The 24060-nt window shown below is 48.6% G+C and overlaps 1 protein-coding gene across 2 annotated transcripts in view; it reads right to left on the bottom strand.

Moving 5' to 3' along the window:
- Window positions 1–7322: 7322 nt before the first annotated feature.
- SMC6 (structural maintenance of chromosomes 6) overlaps window positions 7323–24060 on the bottom strand; it is a 1026872-nt gene continuing 1010134 nt past the window's right edge. For both annotated transcript variants that reach the window (XM_078647759.1, XM_078647758.1), the window contains exon 27: window positions 7323–7825. In XM_078647759.1, the coding sequence (XP_078503885.1) occupies window positions 7714–7825 (112 nt within the window). In that variant the 3' untranslated portion in view covers window positions 7323–7713. The remainder of the gene's footprint in view (window positions 7826–24060) is intronic.

Below are 24060 nucleotides of genomic sequence, written 5' to 3'. Positions count from 1 at the left end.
ACCACTACACTTCGAAGCCTCAGCTGTGAAGTGTATACACACACACACACACATAGAACTTCACACTAGCCTTTTGTGACGCCCCAGATCCAGTGGAGGCTGGGCAGGGAGGCACGGAATTCTAACACCATCTGTGCGGGAAACACTCTAGAAGTTTCTTCTACTTCAAAGCTGGCACCAGGTATTAAAGCAGGGAGTGTGGTGTGGCAGCCTGTTGCCACACAGCCAAACTCGTAATCAGGCCCTAAGTCTGAGTGCCAAAATCTTCACCACAACTTGTCTTGCGACTCACTGACAATGCTGCCTCCTCCTCAGAAACCGCCGGCTGCCTTGCACTGCTGAACTTTACCATCTTAGATATTTTTCTGCAAATTATCTTTTAAATCCGAAGGTAACTGAGGACCAGGCCCAATCCACCTTGTGTATCTGAACCACGCCCCATCGCAGTCGGCCATAACTTTCAACTTGACCCCAGTCTCGCATTTTGTGGTATTTGGCCCATCCATTTGTGGCCCTCAGCCCAATCTCTAGTGTTAAGGCATTTAATTGCAATGCCACCTGCAACAATTTTTTGAATGGGGGTAGGTCAAGGTGGGTGACTGACCACAGTTCGTCCTCCTCCTTCACATCACAGCCATCCTCCCTATCCAATGGCTCGAATGTCACATTGAAGTCGCCCGCTAGGATCAAGGGGTGCGAAGGATCCCTTTTATCCAGGAGCTCTTCAAGTTATTGTAAGGTTGCTGATCTCCTACCACCTGCCCCCCAGTTCCTCTTGAGTAAACATTGTAAATGTCTAGGATAAAGCCTGATTGGGCATAAAGTTGTTTACCTAAGATGTCTAGACTATCTGAGGGGAACTGGAGAATTTTGCAACAAAGTCTTATCCTGACCCATATCAGTAGTCCCCCAGCTGGACGCCCTGTTTTTTTCTTAGAGACTGCAGGACAATAGTACGATACATAGACCAGCATATGTACTGGTGTTACGCTCCAAGGTTCCTAGAGAATGCAAATATCGCAAGTTTCAATAAATTTATTTCAGTGTGGGAGAGACATTTTCGTCCTCACCCTTGCCACATTCCATGAAACCATCAAAAGCTTGGATGTGTCTTCAAGCGAGGATGGAGGTGGAAGGGTAGGGCCTGCCTGTAGGGACTCCTTTTGGGGCACAAAAGTTAGGAAACATTTATGGATGGTTCTCCTATAAGAGACTCGCCTCTATTCCCTGCTGGCTCCCTTTTTGCCAGGTCCGCTTGAGTGATGACAGCCTTGGCAATATCCTTTTCTGAAAGCCTATAATTCTGAGGAATACTCAGGCCTGTGGTTAGTGGGGCTAGATGAGGCTCTATAACTGGTGGAATGGCTCAGCTCTGGAGTCAATTGTACCCGGCTAGTATGGTGTCTTGGCCTAGGTGGGTGGCAGGGGGGTAAAGAATAGATGTTAATGGCCTTTGTACCAATTGGTACTTTAATTGGATGTTAGACGTTGCAGGGGGCAAGACCTAGCGCCTAGAGCTATTAGATTGTGAACCAGCCTCCCGTTGAGCAAGCACAGTTCAATACAATCTGTGGGGCTATTGGGAAGGACGCATCCTCTGGACCTCAGGATATTTTCCCTAATCACTGAACTAGAGCGTCTCAAATGGCAGATCCAATTAATTTTTTGTTCCTGAGACAATCCCCCCCTTTGTACTCCTGATGCGGGGCAATTTTGAGGACGTTAATCATATTGACGTTATGGGTAGCCAATGGGGCAAGGCACTCCCAAACCATTGCTTGCTGCCTTGGAATGTTTCTAGTTGGAGATTCCATGACATGGGATCTTCCATGTATTCCGAAGACACCATGTCTGCTTTCAATTGCTCATCATTTTTTACCAATGATTTCCTGCAAGTAGCCAATTCAGCAAAGCTTCTCTGAACACTTGCATTATCGGCTCTTGTGGGGTGGGGCGAGACCCTGTGGGAATGGGAAAGGTATGCCCATCAGGTAGATTGTTATTCCATGGGGGCAATGCCTTCATTTGTACGCTAGCCCCCGCTTCTTGCTAGCAGCTGGGGCACCCGCCCTGTGAGGTCTCCTATTGTGGACCTGAAAGTGTTAATTTACACTTTTAGGTCACTAATGATCTTATAGACATCTATGTTGGAAGAAGGTTGCCCCTTGGGCAGTGAAGAGTCTCCCCCACTGGTACCCCATCCTCCGAAGATGCGCTGGGACCAGAGCCATCTTTTTTGAACACCCGAGTGGCACTGGTGGGGCCAAAATAGAGAGTTGCAAACTGAAAATCCTCCTAGTCCACTATGAGCCACAAGTGGCGTGTGTGTACCACAGGACAGGGGATATAGAAATAAGCATCCTGCAGGTCCAATGACACCATCCAATCCCAAGGTTTAGGGCATATAGGACCTGGCCCAGCATGAGCATCTTGACTTTGTACTGTTCGCAGCAAGGAGATGATAGGGTGGAGATCTCAAACAGGACAAAATCCTTCATTATTCTTCACTACAAGCAAGTAGTGGGAATGACATCCAGTTCCCATTTCTGGTGCAGGAACGCCCTCTATGGCCAAAAGGGCATACACTTCCTGCTGCTACACCGACAAGGGGTCCTTCGCGAGTCACCCTAACGGCGGTGGAAGGTGAGTCGGGCAGAAATGGGGTGTATATCCCTAATGTACAATCTAAAGGTCCCACTTGTCTGAAGTGAAGGCCTGCCACCTTTGGATATAATATCTGATGCTACCTTCAACAGGGTAGCTGTGTGCTGGATAGGGAACACTAAAGCAGTTTTGCGGCTGCTGATGCAACAGAGACTGCACATTGTCCCTGCTGTCCTGGATGTCATCTTTCATAACTGTAGCCTTGGCCATGAAAAGGCTGAAAGGCCTTCTGGGCTGGTAACGGGGGTTTGGTGTTGGCAAAACTGAAAGCCCAAGCTTTTTCCGGTGCAGGCTAACAGCAAATATGACAAAAATCAAGGCCCGTGATCTGCGTGGTAAGAAGGAAGATCTTCTGAAGCAGCTAAGTGACCTCAAGGTCGAATTGTTGCAGCTCTGGGTTGCTAAAGTGACTGATGGAGCTGCATCCAAGCTGTCCAAGATCCATGTTGTACGAAAATCCATTGCCAGAGTCCTCACACACACAGAAGGAAAACCTACGAAAATTTTACAAAGGCGAGAAGTAGACTCAACAAATACGAAGAGGGTTTGAAGACCAAAAATAAGTCCGGAAAGAGCGTCTATACCCAATGCGCAAATTTGCTGTGAAAGCTTAAATGTGTTGTACACATAAAGGAAAGCCCAAGCATAGCCACAGAGCGGGCGAAATTGCTGGAGGAACGGTCAGGTGAGGAAAAAAGCCCCAAGTAGTGTGCTGTGGCCCTTCTTTCTTTAAACCATTCCAAGGCTGAAACTGCCTTGTCCTCAAAGAGTCAAGAACCATGAAATGGCATGTCCATCAGGGATGCTTGGACATATCTGCAGAAATTTGTGGACCTCATCCAGGCATGGCGCTGAAGTGCCACCCTTGTACCCATCGCCTGACCTATGCAGTCGCTTGTGTCCAAGCCTGAGTGAATACCAGATTTGGCTGCATTGTAGATATCTTGAATAGCTTGGCTGAGGGATGCCCGCAGTTAGTCCGGAACTGCAAGTAAAACCTGGGCCACCACGTCCCATGGGCATGAGAATAGGGGCCTAAAATTCAGCTGGTGTTGCTCATAGAGGAAAGCATATGCTTGCCTAAAGTTTCGATTCTATTTGACTCATAATCAGATGGGCTGGTATGAAAGGCATTGGGATTGACTTTACTTATGGAAACTCTCTGACATAAGATGATGTGCAAGAAAGGATGGTCGCCAAGTGCTGGACAATGGAGTCTAGGGACCTCCTATTAACAGGTGAACCTGAACATGGTTTCGCCCAAGTGTGTAATTATGAGAGCTTTATTAAATGGCAATTGAGATCCTGTGGGGGCTTTACCAGACTGAAGTACCTGTCAGAACATTGGTCTTCACCTTTATAGTTGGAAGATGTATGTAGGAAAGTAGGATCTGCTTTTATGCCCCACTTTTTGCCTGGTACTAAGCTGTTTTTGACTAGTCTGACTGGGATCCTGCTAATCAGGACCACAGTCGCTCTGCTTTCTCCCTTAAAGAACAAGTTACTTACCTTCGGTAACGATATATCTCTAAGAAACATAGGTTAGTTATAGATTCCTTACCTTAGAATTACCCCCAGGCGTCAGACTGGATCCGGAAAGTTTTTTTGTCAGCAGTACCTTTGCGCGTCGGAAGGTGGCATCGGTCGGCTCCGCGTTCGTCGTTGGCATCGTGGTCGCCAGGATGACGTCGCGGCAGCTACTTAGACGCCACTCGCGCGCGCGGACGTCAGTTCTGTACACGACTTTCCGCGCCAGAAACGCAGAGCCATGCAAGACACGGACAACTGGTGCACTTAATTAGGGCCCTGAAGGGATGTGCTTAACCTTAGAAATCAGTTCACATAACGGGGAGGATGGGTGAGGCGGTAAGGAATCTATAACTAACCTATCTTTCTTACAGATATATTGTTACCAAAGGTAAGTAACTTGTTCATCTGAAAGAAACAGTTAGTTATAGATTCCTTTCCTTAGAATAGATACCTCAGCAATACCAACCCAGGTGGTGGATCTGCGAAACAAGTTCACCCCAGAAAGTCCTGGAGAACAGAACTCATGAATGTGTGCACTGACGTCCACATTGCAGGCTGGCATATGTCCAGAACAGGCACTCTGCATGGCTAATGCAGCGGATTAGCCAACATGACAGTTCTTTTCTGTACTGCCTTACCTTTCTTTGTCCTAAAGAACACAACAAATAGCTATTCGTCCACCTGATGTTCCTTGTTACTTAAGGCTCAGGGCCTCTGATCTCCTCCTCCACTAGATGACCGCCCAAAACCAGTAATGATGCATCTGTCACCACTTTGAGCTCTGAGTGATGAACGGAAAACGGTCTGCTGCATGACAACTTAAGCTAGATCAACCATCACTGCAGATATTAATCAGTCTCCTTCAAGACCTGGATGGAGTCAGAGAGGCAGTCTTGATGCTGGGGCTCACTGGGATTCTGCTGTTGTCTGGAAGTGGTCGACGGCTGACTGCAGTGACCTCACCTTCAGCTGCCAGTTGTCGAGGTAGAGTATACCACAACTCCTGACCTCCGACGATTGGCAGTGACCATCACCATCACATTCAAAAACACTCAAGGGGCCGAGGTGAGGCTGAAGGGGAGCACAGCAAAGTAAAAGTGTTCCTGGCCCACCTAAAAGCGAAGTTAATACATAGGGGATTAAATGACTGGTATATGAAAAAGTGCATTCTGCAAGACCACAGACAGGTGCAGTCTCCTACGTCCAAGGCAGATAGAATCTGAACCACATGGAGCCTTTTTAATTTGTCCTTAAGGGAGATAGCATTTAGAGGCTGAAGGTCAAGTACAGGATTGAGTTGGATGATTGGTACCCCTGTTGTCCAGTGCGATGTCTGCCAACTACGTCTGCGGTCCTAAAGAGGTGAGCGGTCTGCTGCATCACTGGCTGAGAATACAGTTGTCTAAAGGCTAACTCCCTGGTATATCCCCTAAATTTGCAGAAGTACTGGAGAAATTGTTTGCAGGAGTCAGTACCCCCAAGGGCTCCGTTGTAGCTCAACTGTCATTAAATCTTTCCAACACTGAGTCCGCATTCACTCCAAAGAGTCTAGACCCATCAAAGGATATGTCAATCAGTGATGCTTGCACACTGCCAGAAAACCTGGTCAATCTCATGCTGAAGTGCACTAAAAATACAACACTTGTGCCATCAGCTCTGCAAATGCAGGCTGTGGTATATAGGTGTATTCGGGTAACATATGCCACTGCATCCTACTCGTCAAGATCCCGCTGGTCATGTTCCATAAGGTATGCATATATCAGCTGAAGAGACAGACTGTGTTTATGGACGTCAGTGCAAGATGGCAGAAAAAAACATCTATTTGCCTTAAGTATCAATCCGCTATACCCACAGGTTTGTTAGGATTACCTTTACCGGTCACAGCATGCACAATTAAACTTTGTGGGGTAGAGTACTTGGTGAGAAAACCCTAGTGGCAGTAGCCTGACTGCAGTCCCTGCAGCTTTGTGGGGCCTGAACGTGTGTCATAGGGAGCTGAAAGTGCACTAAGAATTTGGAGCATGGCCTCCTTGAAAACCTTGATTTAATGCAGGGTTTACAATGGCCTTGGGAACTTCAGGTGTGTCAGGACCCATCGATGTATTGGTTCCATAGCCGGAGACCTCGAAGGAGTGCTGCTTAGATGTTAACACCCTTGCTAAGCCTTCTCCTTGGAGAAAAATTGGGGGATGGAATAAAGTCCTGCTGTACTTTCTTGAGCTTGTGTTTAAACTAAGACTTTCCTTTACACGAAGATTATTAAAGGGAAATAGAAAGGTCGTAGTAACAGCCTCATAACTGGGACCAGGCCTGAGATTTGGACAGGGAACTGGAACTGTGCGATGTACCGGACTTCTTATGCTCATTGGTATACAGCTTTGCCTCCCGGTCTTGGATCGCCTTAGGGTGCATTAGGGTACATTGGTCACATTACTTGAGTTGTGGTCAAAAGACACTTCATGGTGAGCCATGGCCGGCATCTGTTTGCTGCAGTCTTGACACAGCAGCTTTAAGCATCTCGTTTTCGATGGCAACAATTTCCTAGCACACTATCTTTTGAGAATTTTAAGTTCGTTTGAGGACTGACAAAGTTGGGAGCACAGCTCTAGACCAGCTTCTGAAAAAAGTGTAAAGAAAGACAATCATATCAATGAGTAGGGGTGGCGCTTATAAGTGGCTCCGCTCAGTCACTTCCAGGGTGGATGGAGCCTGCGTGAAGCCACACAAGGCAGCAAGCCACCCACCCACGCAGACATAGCCTCAATCCAACGTGGTGTAGTAGCTTAGATGTTTACCTTTCATCCCTGAGACTGGAGAAACATGCAATTCAAGGCAATGCCATTATCTCACAACGCAATGTATAAATGTGGCTGATACGTAAGACTGCGCTGTCCAGGACTGTCCCAATACGTGCTGCTATTCCATCACCCCTTCAATATATTATGGTTTCTGAGGTCTAGTATCAGCTAGACAAAATTTGTATACAATATTATTCTCTTCCAAGTACAGAATTTGATATGATCCAACCACAATAAAATCTTTTTAGGAGTCCACCTGCCCTTTTATCTAGTTTCATGCTTTATAAAACATCTAAAAATACTAAGTGAAAAAAAGTGTCAAAACACAGATTCGATAGAAATGTTTATTGCTTTTTTTTCATAATAGAAAAATATGTGAATTAGGCAGTCTAGTTTCTTCAAAAATATTCTGATTATGTAAACTTTGAATATTGAACATGTTGCCCCATTATAAATATAATCAATACCAGCATCGGCTGTCCATTTGTTTCTAAAATGAGCATTAAGAATTAGATGTTTATGTATAAAATAAAAAAATAAAAAAACAAACGAAGTATTTTCTACAAGGGAATATACAGCTTCTTTTTCACATCCCTCCAAATATCGCTCCTTGCAACAATATTAACAAAGTGAATAATTTAACCCCGCCGTCAACCCATAGTAACTGGGTTACAGTTTTAATAACAAGTCTGTGATTAAGCTCTTCACTTAATAAGACTCGTTAATTTCCATTCTCCTCCTCTTGATTTCTAGAACGAAACGGTAATCTTGATTGTCCTCTCTCAGGGTCTTGCATTCGAAGAATTCGGATAAGGCTACTCGTAGGCAAAGAGCTGGACAAAATAAAAAAACATGTTTAAATAACACATTCATCACCAGTGAATTGCTGTCTATCTAATGTACAAATGAACTCCTCTGTACGTTTTAATAGAATCATGACAGCTGGATTAGGATAAAGCAATCATACAGTGCAGATCATACAGCAACATTTAGTCTGAGTGAGATATGCCACACTATAGATAAGTACATTTGTGATCAATCCCAGCTCAAATTGGAAATGCATTAAAAGGGGACTGAGGAAAAGTATGGAGAAGACCAGCAATGCTCTTTCTGAAGGATTTTCTAACTGCAGATTCCTCACCTTAGAATTATATCCAGGTATCATGATGAATCTATAAACATTTTTCAGCAATGCTTCAGCTAACTGGTAGGTGGGGCTGTGAGGTGCCACACTGCCCGAAAGTGAGGTAGCAGATCTGCATGTAAGCACAAACACCCTGCGTGCTGCTGTCAATTTGTTTCCCTCACACACATCTGTGAACAATGTATCTGACAAAGAAGCCACTCCTTGGAGGTGGGAGGGCAGTGAGGAATCTGCGGTTTGATAGAGTATCCCCCATAAAGAGCATTAATGATGGGAAGAAAACTTTACTTCTACTGGAAGCTTCTAACCACAGATTCCTTACCTGCAGATTAGATAGCAAGAAGTACCTCCCCAGGTGGAGGGTATGTGGAGTGGACTCAAACCAAAAAGTCATGCAGGAGGAAATGGCCTTTAAGCTGGACCAGGCCATCAAGGCAGTAGTACTTGGTGAATGTGTGCACTGATGCCTACCATCACAATATGGCAGATGTCAATGACAGGCACTCTGCGTGCCAACACAGTGTTAGCAGATATTAATGCAGAGGACTATCCACAAGATCTTCTGTTACACAATCTTCCCTTTCTTCACCTCAGAGAACCCCATAAAAAGCAGATAGCTCACACAGTGATCCTTGTGTTAATATGGAAATTGATGAGTTCAGCCAGCTATCAAATGAAATCTCATCCTTATTAATAAAATTGCCCCATATGAGCTCCACATCAACCTCGACTTGGAAATAAGTAGTCATGCAGGCCCTGAGACATAGGCCGGGGTGACTGGTCAGGGCCGGAATGGGAAGCAAAACCGGCCCCGGCAAAGTGCCCGGCCGGCCCCCCACTCCCCACTCGGGCGGGTTGGAGGTGCCGCCGAGCTCTATGACGGGGCCGGTTTTCGGCCGATTTTGTTACAGTGCCGATTTTGCAGCTATGCTGCAAAAACGACCCTGTAACAAAAACGGCCCCCAGGGGCCCAGAACCGGCCCCCAACCGCGTGGTGCACCGGGGGATTGCCCGGTGCCAGCTATGGCCAGTCCGGCCCTAATAGGTCACAGGTGGGAGGGTGCGCAGCTGGCAGACAGACACTCGGGCAGGAAACACTTGATCAATCCCACAGATAAGCTCAACATTACAATGGACAGGGGAGAGTGTCCCAATAAAGCACCCATGGCTGGAGGAGGTACGCATGCTACTAAAACACTATAAAGTCAGATGCCCCAAGTTAGGAACACATAGCTAATCAGGGTCTAGCACATACAGTGATCATGCGCTCCCCATGCCGGACATCTGGGCAAGGTATCTACTGGCCACACTGTCCACACAAGGTCGAGACCACCTGTAATAACTATTTGACCATTAATTTATGACTCCAAAGTCAACACCAACATTCCTCACCATATATTGTACGCCGGAAACTTTTATGACCTTTTGTGTTTTGCTTAAAAGGACATACACTAATTGTAAATATGGACAGTCCTCACACCTCGTGCCTTTAACCTCATCACTGCGGCGCGAATTCCGCCGCAGTGCTGAACATTCCGATCGCGGTCATGACGGCTCCCGGCCGTCATCAGCACACGCCCACCGTGACTCATGACGGCCGGGAGCCGTCATCAGCATGGAAGAGGTTAACTGTTCACCCGGCTGTAACATTTAATTAAACAAACTGTTCCTGTTTTGCCAAATGCCTCTTGTTTTTTCTAAGGATTTCTAACTTAAGCTACACTTGGTCTGACCAATGCAAAAGTTTAAAGCCCTTTTGGGGGTACAGCCGATGGAGCCTCTCCTCTTTTGAGTGGTGAGGTAGTGGGGCAAATAATGCTGCTAGGGGAATAGATTGCCCAACATGAAAGGGAGTCACGACTTTAGCTAAGAAGGCTGCTGTGAAAAAGTGGGTTTTTGGTTGTGGGGGGAAAGGTGGGAAGATGAGACCCTACTGAAGCAACAGCCAAAATCCTTGTCTATTGAGCCACAAGAAGTGATTAAATTAATCTGAGCTCAACTCTCTGGTAGCCTGGAACACAAGCAGTCAGGCTTAACTTAAAGGCAATGTTTAAAGTATTTATGTCGCCCACAAACAGTAATTAAGTGAAAACACAACACGAGAAAAATCCCACACCAACTCCAACTCAGATTAAAACGTGATCAATTATTTCACACTAAAAGAAGAAAAATCCACTTAGTAGAACCGGGGATATGCAATTTTAAAGGTTTTGAAAAAATGCAGCACTTGGACAACTCCAGTTATCTGGTCGCAGGGGACCAGTTCTCAGTTGCAAGTTCAGGCCGACCGCGATGGAGCACAGGCTAGATACAGGACTTAGTTCAGTGCACTGTGAAAAGTACCTTGAGTGCTCGTGCGTCGAGAGGTGAAGTCTGTGCTTGACCTCCACGGCATGGACGTCAAGTAGCAGTCAAATGGTAGTGCGAGTAGAGATGCACCGGTGCTGTGAACGGGACCGGTGTTGAGATCCAGCATGCTAGGTCGGTGCTTGCGAAGATGCTGATCAGAAGCTGCGATGTGCTGTCCGGTGCCGGGCTGGGCGTCGCTGTGGAGATGCTTTGTGCTAGGTCGGTGCTGAGAGGCTGCCGACCTGGATGTGTGATGCACGGTCCTGTGTTGAGATGCGCCGGAGCAGAGGAGACTGTTATGTTCCTGTACCTCAGAATAGGAGGCCATCTAACTAGCCTTTAAAGAGACTCTGATGGCCCTGGGTTCAAGCTGCAGATTCAGTCCTTCTTTCTCAGGCAGTAGGGTAGCAGAGCAGAACCAATTGCAGCAGAGTCCTTTTTCCGCTTCCTTCAGAGGTCCAGAGTGACCTAAAGAGTTGAGTCTGAGGGTCCAATATTTATACCTAGTGAAATCCTTTACAAGTTAACTGTACCAGCGCCTTTGAAGTTCAAGTGTGGTAGGTGACAACTCCACCCCATATCAAGTCAGAGATGGCCCATTCTGCCTCCTCTGGGATACTGTCTAGGAGGAATACACAAAGGCCAACAGCACCTAGTAATGTTACCTAGGAACAGACTGCCGGCACTGGATGGTTAGGACACAAGAATGCCAATTTTCTAAAAGCGCCATTTCCAGAATTGTTACTTAAAGTCTGACTTTATCATAAAATTAGGATTTAAATTACAATTTCTCAGATACCAAACATGTCTTTCCTACCTGCTCCCAATAAAAATGGATCAATTATTAGATGCAATAAGGTAACCCAATGTTATCCTATGGGGGAGGTAGGCCTTAAAGTAGTGGACAACTAATTCAAGAGTTTTTCCACTACCAGGACATGTGAAACATAAAAGCAAATGTTTAACTTTTTACATACATTCTACCCTGCCCTAGTGCCTACCCTAGGGGTGACATATGTTGTATTAAAATAGGAGGTTTAGGCCTGGCACACAAGTTACTACTCGTGTAACGATATATCTGTAAGAGACATTAGTTAGTGATAGATTCCTTACCTTAGAATATCTCCAAGCGTCCGACTGGATCCGGAAAGTTTCGCTAGCAGTACCTCTGCGCGTCAGTAGGTGGCGTTGTGCGGCTCCGCGTCCGTCGCTGGTGTCGTATGCGCCGAGATGACGTCATGGACACTACTTAGGCGCCACCCATGCGCGCTGATGTCAGTTCTGCACACGACTTTCTGCGCCAGGAACGCAGAGCCATGCAAGAAACTGACCACTGGTGCCAAGAAACTAGAGCCCTGAAAGGGATGTCCTTAACCCTAGAAATCAGTTTGCAGAACGGGGAGGATGGGTGGGGCGGTAAGGAATCTATCACTAACTAATGTCTCTTACAGATATATCGTTACACAAGTAGTAACTTGTGCATCTGAAAGAGACACGTAGTGATAGATTCCTTACCTTAGAATAGATACCCCAGCAATACCAACCCAGGTGGTGGGTCTGCGAACAAAATTACACCAGACAGTCACGGAGAACAAAACGGCCAAAGAAGCCGCCTCTCCGGACTTGACTGTCAAGGCAGTAATACTTGGTAAATGTGTGCAGCGAGGCCCACACAGCTGCCTGATAGATGTCCTGCAAGGGAACGCCGCACCCCAAGGCAGTAGTGGCTGCTGTTGCCCTGGTATAATGGGCGTGCAGCCCCACAGGAGGCTCCTTCTTAGCCAATGAGTAACAAGCTTTGATGCAGAGAACGACCCACGGCCCAACCTTTTTTGGCACCCACGTAGCCAACAAAGAGCTGGTCATCCACCTGGAACTGTTGCGTGCGCTTCATATAGAGCAAGATCGCACGTTTTGGGTCCAGACGGTGGAGCCTCTCTTCCTCTTTTGAAGGTTGCGGAGGCGGAAAGAAGGTGGGCAAAGTGATGGTCTGCCCGATGTGGAAGGGCGTGACAACCTTTTGCAAGAAAGAAGGACGGGTCCTTAAAACCACCTTGTCCGGATGAACAGAAAGGAAAGTAGGTTTGTACGAAAGAGCCTGGAGCTCACTCACTCTTCTGGCAGAGGTGATAGCTACCAGGAAAGCCGTCTTGACAGTAAGAAGAAGCAAAAGACAGTTATGAAGGGGCTCGACGGGAGCGCACGTCAAAGATGTTAAGACAAGGTTTAAGTTCCATTGAGGCATGATGAATAGCACACGAGGAAACGTGTGCGTAATGCCTTTCAGAAAATGGTTAACAACCGGGGACTTAAAAACAGAAGACTGATCTGGAAGCCGTAGAAAGGCAGAGATGGCCGAAAGATAACCTTTGATAGTGCCCAGAGCAGAGCCCTGCTGGGCTAAAGAAAGAAGGAACAGAAGGACTTCGGAAAGGGGGGCATAGAGGGGATCCACAGACTTAGCAGTGCATCATGCCACAAACTTGTTCCACCTGCAGGCGTATACCGTTTTAGTGGAGGGACGCCTGGCTGCCAGAATGACATCACAGACTTCGGAAGGAAGATCGAAAGCCATCAACTGTCGCCCCTCAATCTCCATGCATGGAGGTGGAGGCTGGACAGGTTCAGGTGGAGGACCGTCCCCTGCTGCTGCGACAGAAGATCACCCCTTGCCATGTTGAGTAGCTCGGGATACCAGTATCTTCGTGCCCAATCCGGAGCCACAAGAATGACTTGGGCCCGGTTGCGCCGAATCTTCTTCAGTACTCTGGGCAGAACTGGTAAGGCGGAAAGGCGTACAATAGACCGCAACTCCACTCGAGACGAAAAGTGTCACAGAGCGAGTGCCGCCTTGGAAATTCCAACACGCAGAACTGATGACATTACGCGCTCTCTTCGGTGGCGAATAGATCTAACCAAGGTTCTCTCCACTGCTGAAAGAGACCTTGCGCCACGTCCGAGTTCAGACGCCATTCGTGATCCATCATGCACCAGCGGCTGAGTTTGTCCGCCCTGGCGTTCAGAGAACCTGCCAGGTGTTGAGCCACCAGAGTCACGCCCTGATGTTCCAGCCACTGCCAGAAGGTTGATGTGGAGCTTGGACTCCGCCAGAGACCAGAGGCCTCTGATCTCTGCTTCTCCCATGTGGCCCCCCAGCCCTGGATGGACGCGTCCGTCACAACTACGTGCTCCAGTTGGGGTAGGGAGGGGGATCTGCCGCTGACCCAATCGCGGTCCGTGAGCCACCACTGCAACTGTCTTGCAGTGCCCTCCGAGATCAAGACATGGTCGGACAAGTTGCCCTGATGCTGGGCCCACTGAAACTTCAGGTCCCATTGCAGAGTCCGCATCCACCACCTGGCGTGATGCACCAGAAGGATGCAGGAGGTCATCAACCCCAGAAGCCGCAGCGTCAACCTGACAGAGACTCGGGATAAAGGCTGAAAGATCGGAATCAGAGCCTGTATATCCAGAACCCGCTGCTCGGGAGGATAAACCCGAAACTGCGCCGAGTCTAGAACCGCTCCGATGAAGAGGAGCTTCTGAGAGGGACACAGGTGTGACTTCGGCACATTGATGGAGAACCCCAGAGGTGGCTGACGACTGTCTGGGGCGAGCCCGCCTTCAACAACCAGTCGTCGAGTTAGGGGAAGACTGAAACCCCTAATGCGCATTTGAGCTACGACCGCCGCCATCACTTTCGTGAACACCCGTGGGGCGCTGGTAAGGCCGAAGGGGAGCACGGTAAACTGAAAGTGCTCGTGGCCTACCGTGAACCGCAGGTCACGCCGGTGGGCCGGCAGGACGGGATGTGGAAATAGGCGTCCTGCAAGTCCAACGCTACCATCCAGTCTCCTGGGTCTAGGGCAGCTAAGACCTGAGCCAAAGTCAGCATCTTGAACTTCTCCTTCTGAAGGAAGCCGTTGACATTCCGTAGGTCCAAGATAGGGCGTAGGCCCCCTTTGCCCTTCTTGGGTACCAGAAAGTAGTGGGAGTAACAACCACACCCTACTTCTGGCCCAGGAATGCGCTTGATGGCCCCCTTGGCCAAGAGGGCCGTAACTTCCTCTTGCAGAAGTTGCAAGTGATCCCCCGACACGCGGTGGTATCGCGGTGGCATGGCTGGAGGGGTCGCCTCGAAGGGGAGGGAGTAGCCCCTTCGGACGATTTGCAGCACCCACCTGTCCGATGTGACAGTGCGCCAGTGGAGGTGATGATGGCGAACCCTGCCCCCCACTCGCGTCACATGGGCCTGAAAGCACGGACTAGGAGGGTTTTGAGGCGGATGCTGCAGGGGCAGGTGTGGACTGGCCTCGCCGTTGTCCCCGACTGCCGCCACGGCGGTTTCCACGTCCGCCATCGCGCTGGATGGTAGTCTGCGTCACGTGGCTGGCAGAACTTGTGAGGACGCCCCTTCCTTGGCCACGAAAGGGGCGAAAAGCAGCCGTTTGCTGGCGCGGGGCCGAGAGGCCCAAGGACTTGGCCGTAGCTCTGGAGTCCTCAAAGCGTTCAAGCGCATGGTCTGCCTTGTCGCCAAACAGGCGACGGCCATCGAACGGAATGTCCATAAGTGTGTTTTGGACATCGGCCGAGAAATTGGTGGACCTCAACCAGGCGTGACGACGAATCGCCACCGTCGTTGCCATCGCTCTGCCTAGAGAGTCGGTAGTGTCTAGCCCACAACGGATGGAATACCGTGCCCGATCTCGGCCTTCCACAAGGGCCTGACCGAGTTTAGCCCGAACCTCCATCGGGCATTCTGGCAGCACGGCCGCGACCGTGTCCCACAGAGAGTGGGTGTAGCGGCCCAAGAGGCACGCGGTATTGACTGACCGCAATCCCAAACTCAGGGAGAAGAATACCTTTTTCCCGTAAGTCTCGTACCTCTTGGATTCCCGGTCAGGGGAGCCGACGGGAATGCGGTCTGGGAATTGGAGGCCTGGATAACCAGGCTCTTAGGGGTGGGGTGGGTAGACAGAAAGCAAGTGTCACCCGGAGCCGGGCGGTGGCGTCTGGCCACGTTCCTATCCACAGGCTGCCCTGTGGCGGGCCTGGACCAAGTACCCAAAAGAACGTCTGACAAGGCCTCATTAAACGGCAGCAGAGGCTCGGCCGAGCATGACTGCGGTTTAAGGACCTCAGTGAGGAGGTTAGTCCTCACGGCCGCGACGGGAAGCTAAAGGCCCAGGGCCTTGGCCACCCTCATCAGCACCACGCTATAAGCAGCCCCCTCCTCCGTAGCCACGCTAGGAGGGGAGACAAAACCAGTGTCGATGCGAAGTGTCCAGACCAGTGGCCTCCCCAAGCTCTCCTGTCCAGTCCGCAGAAGACTGACACTCACGTGCCAGAGGGTCCTCAGACCCCTCCCAATCCTCCTCATCACCCACCGCCTGGTACTCAGGCTCAAAAGATGGGGCCGGGTCATAGAAATAAAAATCTCCCATCGGCGTTGAGAGCGGCGCTGCTCCGGCGCCGGACCCGAATCGAGGGCAGGACCAGGGACGACGTCGCCCTGGGACGACACCGGGGGCGACACTCGTGGGGCCTACGCCGGCGAGGTCGTGAGGTCGACCGGCGGCGACCCAGATCCGGAACCGGACCCAGAGGGGCCCTGCGGCGTCGGGACTGAAGTCGCCCACGGCGCCGGGGCCGAAGCACCCGACGGCGCCGGAGCACCCGGCCCGCGTGGGGACCCAGTCGGGGCCGCTTGGCCCGAATTCGCCGCGGAACCCGACGGAGGAGCGAGCGACCTCATGGCCATGAGGAAGTCTGCAATCTCCCCCGGCGTCGCGTCCTGCCCAGGGACCGACGGGTATGGAGCAGGCCGCGACACCTTCGTCCCAGGATTGTCCAGCGTCTTTGATTCTCTGTCCGGGGGAGCGGTAAAGGATTGCGCCAGGAATTACATGAGACATTGAGGCTTGGACCACCAAGCTTTCTGAGGTATGGTGTTGGGTGAGAAAATTTGGCTTCTCTGGAGCGGGGCCTTAGTGGTGGGCAATTGTCCTGTTCACAAGAGCCCCTCTGTTGGGCTTTGACCAAGTCCCAAGCAGGAGGTCAGTAAGTGCCTCACTGAAAGGGAGAAGTGGTTCTGATGGGGACACTCCAGGCTGAAACACTACTGTCAACACATTAGTCTTGACTGCCACCAAGGGAAAGCTAAGGTCCAGGTCCTCAGCTGTGCTCCGCACCACCATTGCAAAGGATGCTCCCTTCTCCGTAGCCACAAAAGGGGAGAAAACATGCCAGTATTTGGAGAAGTTTCCAGTCCACTGGCTTCACCCTGATCCTCACACCATTCTATTTGTTCCTCAAAAGGCTGATATTCCTCAGTGTCCATGAACTCCTTCAATTCCTCTCCAAGTCCTAGCCCATAAGAATAGGATTCTGGCTTCTGTCTGCAAGGTATGGCTCAAGTCGGCTTTGGACGACGCTATTCCGGCTCTGTGTTGGAGTCAGGGATGAGGATGGGGCCGCCGGTGGCCCTGGGAGCACCAGCCTTGGGATCGGCATTGAGGAAAATCGAGGTGGTATGACCGGTGCCGATCCGGATTCATCTGTAGATCCTTGGGGCCTAATTGTCACTGGAGCCTCTGGTGTGGATCCAGTAGGGGGCCCCCCCAAGAACCTGCGGGTCCTGAAGGCACACCAGAGGGAACAGGCCACCCACAGATGAGGTTTATGGCCTTATAAATTCCTTTCAATTGGGCGGAGGTCGCACAGGATCCCGGACAATCTGCTAGTGTCTCTACCAGGGAATGTGTTACCTAAGGAAAGCCACTTGTTTATCTGATCGAAACGTCTAGCCGCAGATTCCTTACCTTAGAATACATGCCCAAGCAATACCACTCTGGAGGTGAATCTGTGAACTGGATTCATACTGGTTCTACAGGACCAAATGGGCAAAATACCCGTCCTGATTGTCCAGGCAAAAGTGCTTGGTGAACATATGCAGTGAGGCCCATGTTGCTGCATGGCAGACATCCAGGACTGGAACTCCACGTGCTAACGCAGTGGTCGCAGCCTTTGCTTTGATGGAATGACTAAGCAAACCCCCAGGGGATGCTTATTTGCCAATGCATAGCAGATCTTAACGCAGAGCATGATCCATCGGGAGATGGTTCATTTCTGCATGGCCTTCCCTTTTGGCACCAACATATCCCACAAAGAGTTGATCATTCACACGGAATGCTTTTGTGCGGTCAAGGTACAACAATGTTCTTTTTGTGACCAACCGGTGGAGTATCTCCTCTTCCTTAGTGATGAGGCAAAGTGTAAAAAGTAGGCATGGTGATGGGCTGGCCTATATGGAAAAGAGTAACTACCTTTGGCATGAAGGATGCAAGGGTCCAAAGGAGCAGTTTGCCTGGGAAGGAGGAGTCATATCGAGGCTGAGATGACAACTCCGGTAGTTTACTGACTCTCCAGCCATATGCAATCATCACCTGAAAGGCGGTCCTGATGGTGAGAAGCCTAAGAGGACAGGTATGAAGTGGCTCTAAGGGAGCACACATTAGAAAGGTAAGAAACAGTTAAGGTCCCATTGTGGCATAACAAAGGGAGCTGGAGTAATTAAGTGTTGCAAACCTTTAAGGAACCTATTTTCAGTGAGGGACTTGAAGTGGGAAGGCGGATCTGGCAACCACAGGAAGGCGGAGATGGCAGATAAATAACCCTTAAACATGCCTAAAGTGGAGCCCTGGCATTCAGAGATCTTGCCAGGTGTTTAGCTACCAGGGGAATGCCCTGAAGTTCCAGCTAAGTCGAGAAACATTGAGCCTCTTGACAAAGGATCCATAACCGCATCCACCTGGTTTGTTGCAGTACCTCATGGTGGTGGTGTTGTCTGTAAACAACTGCACTAGCCTTCCCTTGATGAAATGTCGTAAGGCTTTCAATTACAGTCTGATCATTTGGAGCTCCAACAGGTTGATATAGAGCCCAGAATTTGCCAGAGGCCTCCAATTTCCACCTCTCCCATATGGCTGACCCAGCCCAGGAGTGACACATGTATTACTTTCCTCCAAAAAAAGAAAAAATATATTATATGCACTACCCTATTTCTCAACTTTTACCTCTATCAATATCTTTAATCTACATATACTTCCTTCCTTCATGCATCTATAAAAACTTTCCATGTACTTATGGTCCATATATTTATTACTTTCTAATAATTCAGCATATCCAATGAACTACCCTATTTTCACCCTATGCCTCTCTCAATATATCTTCTACCTCAACTCTGACTCATCACAAACCTCTTTCTACTACTCTTTCCAATGCACTAGCCTACTTCTCACCCTATACCTCTATCAATATATCCACTATCTCCACTCTCTCATTCATCCCAAACCCCATACCACTACTAAAACCCCCAAAATAGCCCTTTCTAGACTCTCCCTTACTCTACCCTTCCTTGCACCACCCGCCACCTCTTTTACTATACTGATTCACCAAAACAAGTCTTTCTAAACTCTTCCCTCTGACTCTTCCCCTCCACATCCCTTTTTACTCATCTTAACCCTCCCACTACTGCTATGACTTCCCAAAAAAAACAAGTATTTGCAATGCAATAGGTCTCGCATTTACGTGAGTTTAAGCTCTTGGCATTCTAAATGACAATGCCTATTATTTATGTTTTGAAAAAGAAAACAAAACTAAAAGGCATTCCCATTTTTAATGTCAATAGTTCAAACTCTCATAAATGTGAGACCTATTGCATTGCAAATGCTTGTTATCTGTTGGAGCTAAAAGCAACATTTTTTTGTGGTGGTATAATTCCATATATTTAAGCAACATAGTGCTTAAATAAACAAAAAATGGTTATAAAATTGAAGGCTGTTCCAGGTGGGGCCCCTAAAATATTTTTTTGCTCAGAGCCCACAAAATCGTCAGGATGACACTGTTTCACTTCCGTTATGTAGACATTACTCCTCTCTGTTCCTTTCAGTATAAAAGCTGGTGGTAACAGCAGCCTTTGCAAGATACAATCACGTGCAATCTGAACCCTGACCCTTACTGACGTTGGTGGAAAATGTGCAAATGCCGCTTGTACGTGTTTGTACAAGTGCAAGTGTTTTGCTTCTTGTGGTCTTCTATGGTGCGACATCCCCTTTCCCTCTTTTTATCTGTGCGGAAGTGACGCAATCAGTAAATACTGCTTGTGAAGCCGCTTTTTTGCCATTTTTGGATGGGCCCAAAATCTTGGCTCGTGATCGCCAGAGAGAGCGGCAGTGTGCGCACCTGGGAAGTAAACCAGACGGACATGTGGGGGTCACAGCACTGAAAAGCAGAATCGTGTTCTGGCCGAGGAAGAAAGCGATAAAAATACCCCAAAATAAAAGCACAGTGTTCCGACCCTTCAGAATAACCTGGTGCCACCTTGCTTTTTGGCTCATGAATAATCCTCGGGGTTGGATCACAAGTGACCAGAGCTGTGCGCGAGCTGTAGCCAAATCAACATTCTACTGCTGTGGAAGCCTGCCTGTTCCTGGAATGAGCCCCCACACTCCCCGCCCCCCCAAGAACCCCACAGAGAAGCCCCCTCCCCAAACCCACATCTGAAAGCCTTCCTGGAAAGAGAGGTCCCTCTTCGTCACGCTGTCTGGGCCTCAGCGGCACTGTCAGGTGCTGTGTGCCCGACCCCCCCAGTGCTCGAATTACAAGACAGCCCAGGCGCAGGGATTACAGAAGGGGTGGGGGAGAGGGGCAGAGAGGAGACAGAGGCAGGGTGTGGGGGAGAGTAAAGAACCAAAGGCACGGAGACAGCACTGCGCTCTGGTCGAGAGAATGACCAAGTGTACACTGGAAAAAAGAACAGCACCAAACTCTGGATGTTCTCACATATCTTTATAACCATTGTACCTCTGTGCTAGCATATAAATAAAGTGCAAGCTAGTGGAACAGCACAAGGATTTCATCTGGCTGCCTCTGCAGAAAAACACAGAGTCTGCCACGATCCCCCTGTCCTCCCCGTGACCCGTGCGCCTCCGCACTCTGGGCCTGCTTCACAGCTGTGGTGAAGAATTTTCTTATCTGCTTGTTAAATAAACAAGCAGATAAGAAAAGTATTCAGGCCAGCTGCAAAGCAGGCTGTCGTGTCCGGAGGGGCAGTCCGAAAAGCGGACAGGGTGTCAACCAAAAACCCTCTTTTCCAATGGGAAGCCAGAGTTTACCATAAACGCTGACGCTACTCAATGGAAAAGAGGGCGGGGCTTAGAGTCCCCTTTAGAAAAAAAATTCTAAAAATATCTCTCGCAGAGGCGGAGCAGTGCTTTGCGCTGCCATGCCCACGTGAGACCTAGACAGTCTAAAGCCTTCACTCTTCTATTCCTTCACTATCCTTTTCAATCGAAATAACAGAAAACCATGTCCACTTCTCAAATTTCATTATACTAATTCACCACTAATCCTGTATGGGTTCCGGAGTAGTGTGCAACTCGCCGAAAAAGCGCTTCAACTCCTTTTCCCTCTTCTATTTGTATTTGTATTTGTATGTTGGAATTATATCGCGCCTATCACCTACAGGTCTCTAGGCGCGTAGAAATCGATGGAATTTATACCGATGGAATTTGTACCATAACTACATACAACACAAAAGATTAATATCCCTCCGCTATCCTTCTCAATCAAAATAATATCGACCACTCAAATTACTTTCATATTTCACTATACTAATTCACCACTATGGGTTCCAGACTAGTGTGCTACTTGCCAATAAAGTGCTTCAACACCCCAATAGGGGTAACGAATGCTACATAAATGCAAACCATTTTTTCCCCCTTTTCTATCCCTCCGCTATCATTCTCAATCCAAATAACTGACAAATATCCACCACTCAAATTGCTTTCATATTTCAATATACTAATTCACCACTAATCCTTATAGGTTCCGGAGTAGCGTGCTAATCGCTAAGAAAGTGCTTCAACACCCCATTAGGGGTAACAAGCGCTATATAAATGCTAACCTTTTTTCCGTTTACTAACCTTCTCAATCCAAATAACTGACTTATATCCACCTCTCAAACTACTTTCATATTTCAACATATACTAATTCACCAATAATCCTTTATGGGTTCGGGAGTAGCGTGGTACTCGCCGAAAAAAGCGCTAAATAAATGCAAACCTTTTTCCCTCTTCTATCCCTCCGCTATCCTTCCGAATCCAAATAACTGACTAACCTATCCACCGCTCAAATTACTTTCATATTTCACTATACTAACAACACTAAACCTTTATGGGTTCCGGAGTAAGGAGTAGTTTCTTACCTGTAACTCCAGTTCTGTAGTATCTCTGTTATAGTCATAATCTAGTGAATAGTTCCTCTCATGTGCGGGGACCCCGGAGCAATCAAAAACAATCTCTTAAGCGGTCTTCTTTGCAGTAGTGCATAGACACTTAAGAGAGAATTAAAGACAGATAATGCAGCCTATACATGCAAGGCTACACTGTCCAGTACTTCAACTAGAAATGCAAAGGATATTCCACCAATATCACATTTAAACCTGTCTGCCAGGTTTCACCATGGAAAACACTCCCCCCCCCCCCCCCTTCACCAAATCCTTGGAATGATAGAGAGAAAGCACAGGACAGACAAGCCCCATAGGCTGCCATTATGTGGCTTAAAAAGGGATACCGTGCCTTTAAGAAAACTTTCCAGAACTCTCCTGGTATCCCAGCATGCACAGCAACTCCCTCCACTTTCAGTTCTTTTTGGAGGTGTATACAGCTAGACCTGTAGCATTCATCATTTATCCTTTTCTCCACCGGGGAGGAGGGCAGGGCGCTTATGACTATAACAGAGATACCCCTACTACAGAACTGGAGTTACAGGTAAGAAACTACTCCTTCTGTAGTAGGGGATCTCTGTGTATAGTCATAATCTAGTGAATAGAATGGCAAGCCCATCCAAAAAATAACCTGGCGGTGGAGAAAAATAAGGCAACACCACTACTGTGCAAACAGATTTCTCAATGAAGCCTGCCCAATCTGAGCATATGCCCTGGCATCAGAGTCCAGACAGTAATTCTTAGCAAAGGTATGGACCGACTTCCAAGTGGCAGCCTTGCAGATCTCTGCAATGGGAACGTTACGAAGCAAAGCTGTTGTAGCCACTTTGCCCCTGGTGGAATGAGCCTTAGGCTTACCCCCTAAGGTCTTATTCGCTTTCTAATAACAGAGCTGGATACAAGACACAATCCACCTAGAGATGGACTGTTTCGAAGTAGCCAGACCAGTCCTAACCGACCCATAGTTGACAAACAATTGGTCGGATCTGCGAATGTCTTTGGTTTTATCCAGATAGAATTTCAACACCCTTCTGACATCCAGGGGATGAAGAGACCTTTCCGCTGGAGTGGAAGGATTCTAGAAAAAAGTCGGTAAAGTTATAACCTGATTAACATGAAAATCAAAAATCACCTTGGGAAGGAACTTAGGGTGAGTACGCATAACAACCTTAGCAGCATGAAATACAGTATAAGGTTCCTGGCAACACAATGCCTGAATCTCACTCACCCTGCGGGCCGATGTAATGGCCACGAGGAACGCCGCCTTCCAAGACAGGTGCTGCAGTGAAGTCTTATGAATAGGCTCGAAAGGTTCCTTCATCAGCCTGGACAGCACCACATTCAGTTCCCATGCAGGCGAAGGAAGCCGAACAGGAGGGAACACCTTCTTCAACCCTTCCAAAAAATCCTTAATCACAGGAATCTGGAAGAAGGACGTCTGCGAATGGCATTTTCTGTACACAGTCAACGCAGCCAGATGAACTTTAATGGAATGGAAATTAAGTCCAGACAGAGCTAAATGCAGAAGGTATGGAAGGATGACATCTTCCTTGCAGGTCGTCGGATCATAGTTCTTAGACATGCACCAGATGCAGAATCTCTTCCATTTGTAAGCATAAGAGGTCCTAGTAGATGGCCTCTTAGCCTCCTTCAATATGTCCATGCAATCCTCAGGAAGATTCAAGTGGCCATATTGCACTATCTCAGGAGCCATGCCGCCAAACTCAACGACGAGAGGTTGGGGTGCACCATCTTCCCCCCGAACTTCGTGAGAAGGTCCGGCCGACAAGGCAGCCGCCGATGAGGTAGGATCGACCGATGAAGCAGGTCCGTGAACCACCACTGCCTGGGCCATTCCGGAGCAATGAGGATCATCCGCGCCCGGGATTGGGCCAGCTTGATGAGCACCGCCGGAATCAGGGGAATGGGTGGAAAAGCGTACAGAAAGCTGTTCGACCAGCTGATCCATAACGCATTCCCCAGAGTCCCCGGCTGATAATACCTCGAGGCGAAGTCGTGGCATTTGCTGTTTTCGGCGGTGGCGAACAGATCCACATCTGGAGTGCCGCACATGGCGAAGACGTCGCCGAGCACCTCGTCCTTTATGACCCACTCGTGGTTTTCCTGAAGTAGTCTGCTGATGGCGTCTGCCTGAACATTCTGCACCCTGGCAGATGAGTCGCCGTTATCGTCAGTCCTCTGGCTAACAGCCAGTGCAGATCGCCTGTGCTTCCTGTGACAGTGTGCGTGATCTTGAGCCCCCCTGCTTGTTGAGATAATACATTGTG

The sequence above is a fragment of the Lissotriton helveticus genome, chromosome 6 (assembly GCF_964261635.1).
Source record: "Lissotriton helveticus chromosome 6, aLisHel1.1, whole genome shotgun sequence".
Classification (NCBI taxonomy): Eukaryota; Metazoa; Chordata; class Amphibia; order Caudata; family Salamandridae; genus Lissotriton; species Lissotriton helveticus.
This window is presented reverse-complemented; position numbering and strand designations above follow the sequence as displayed.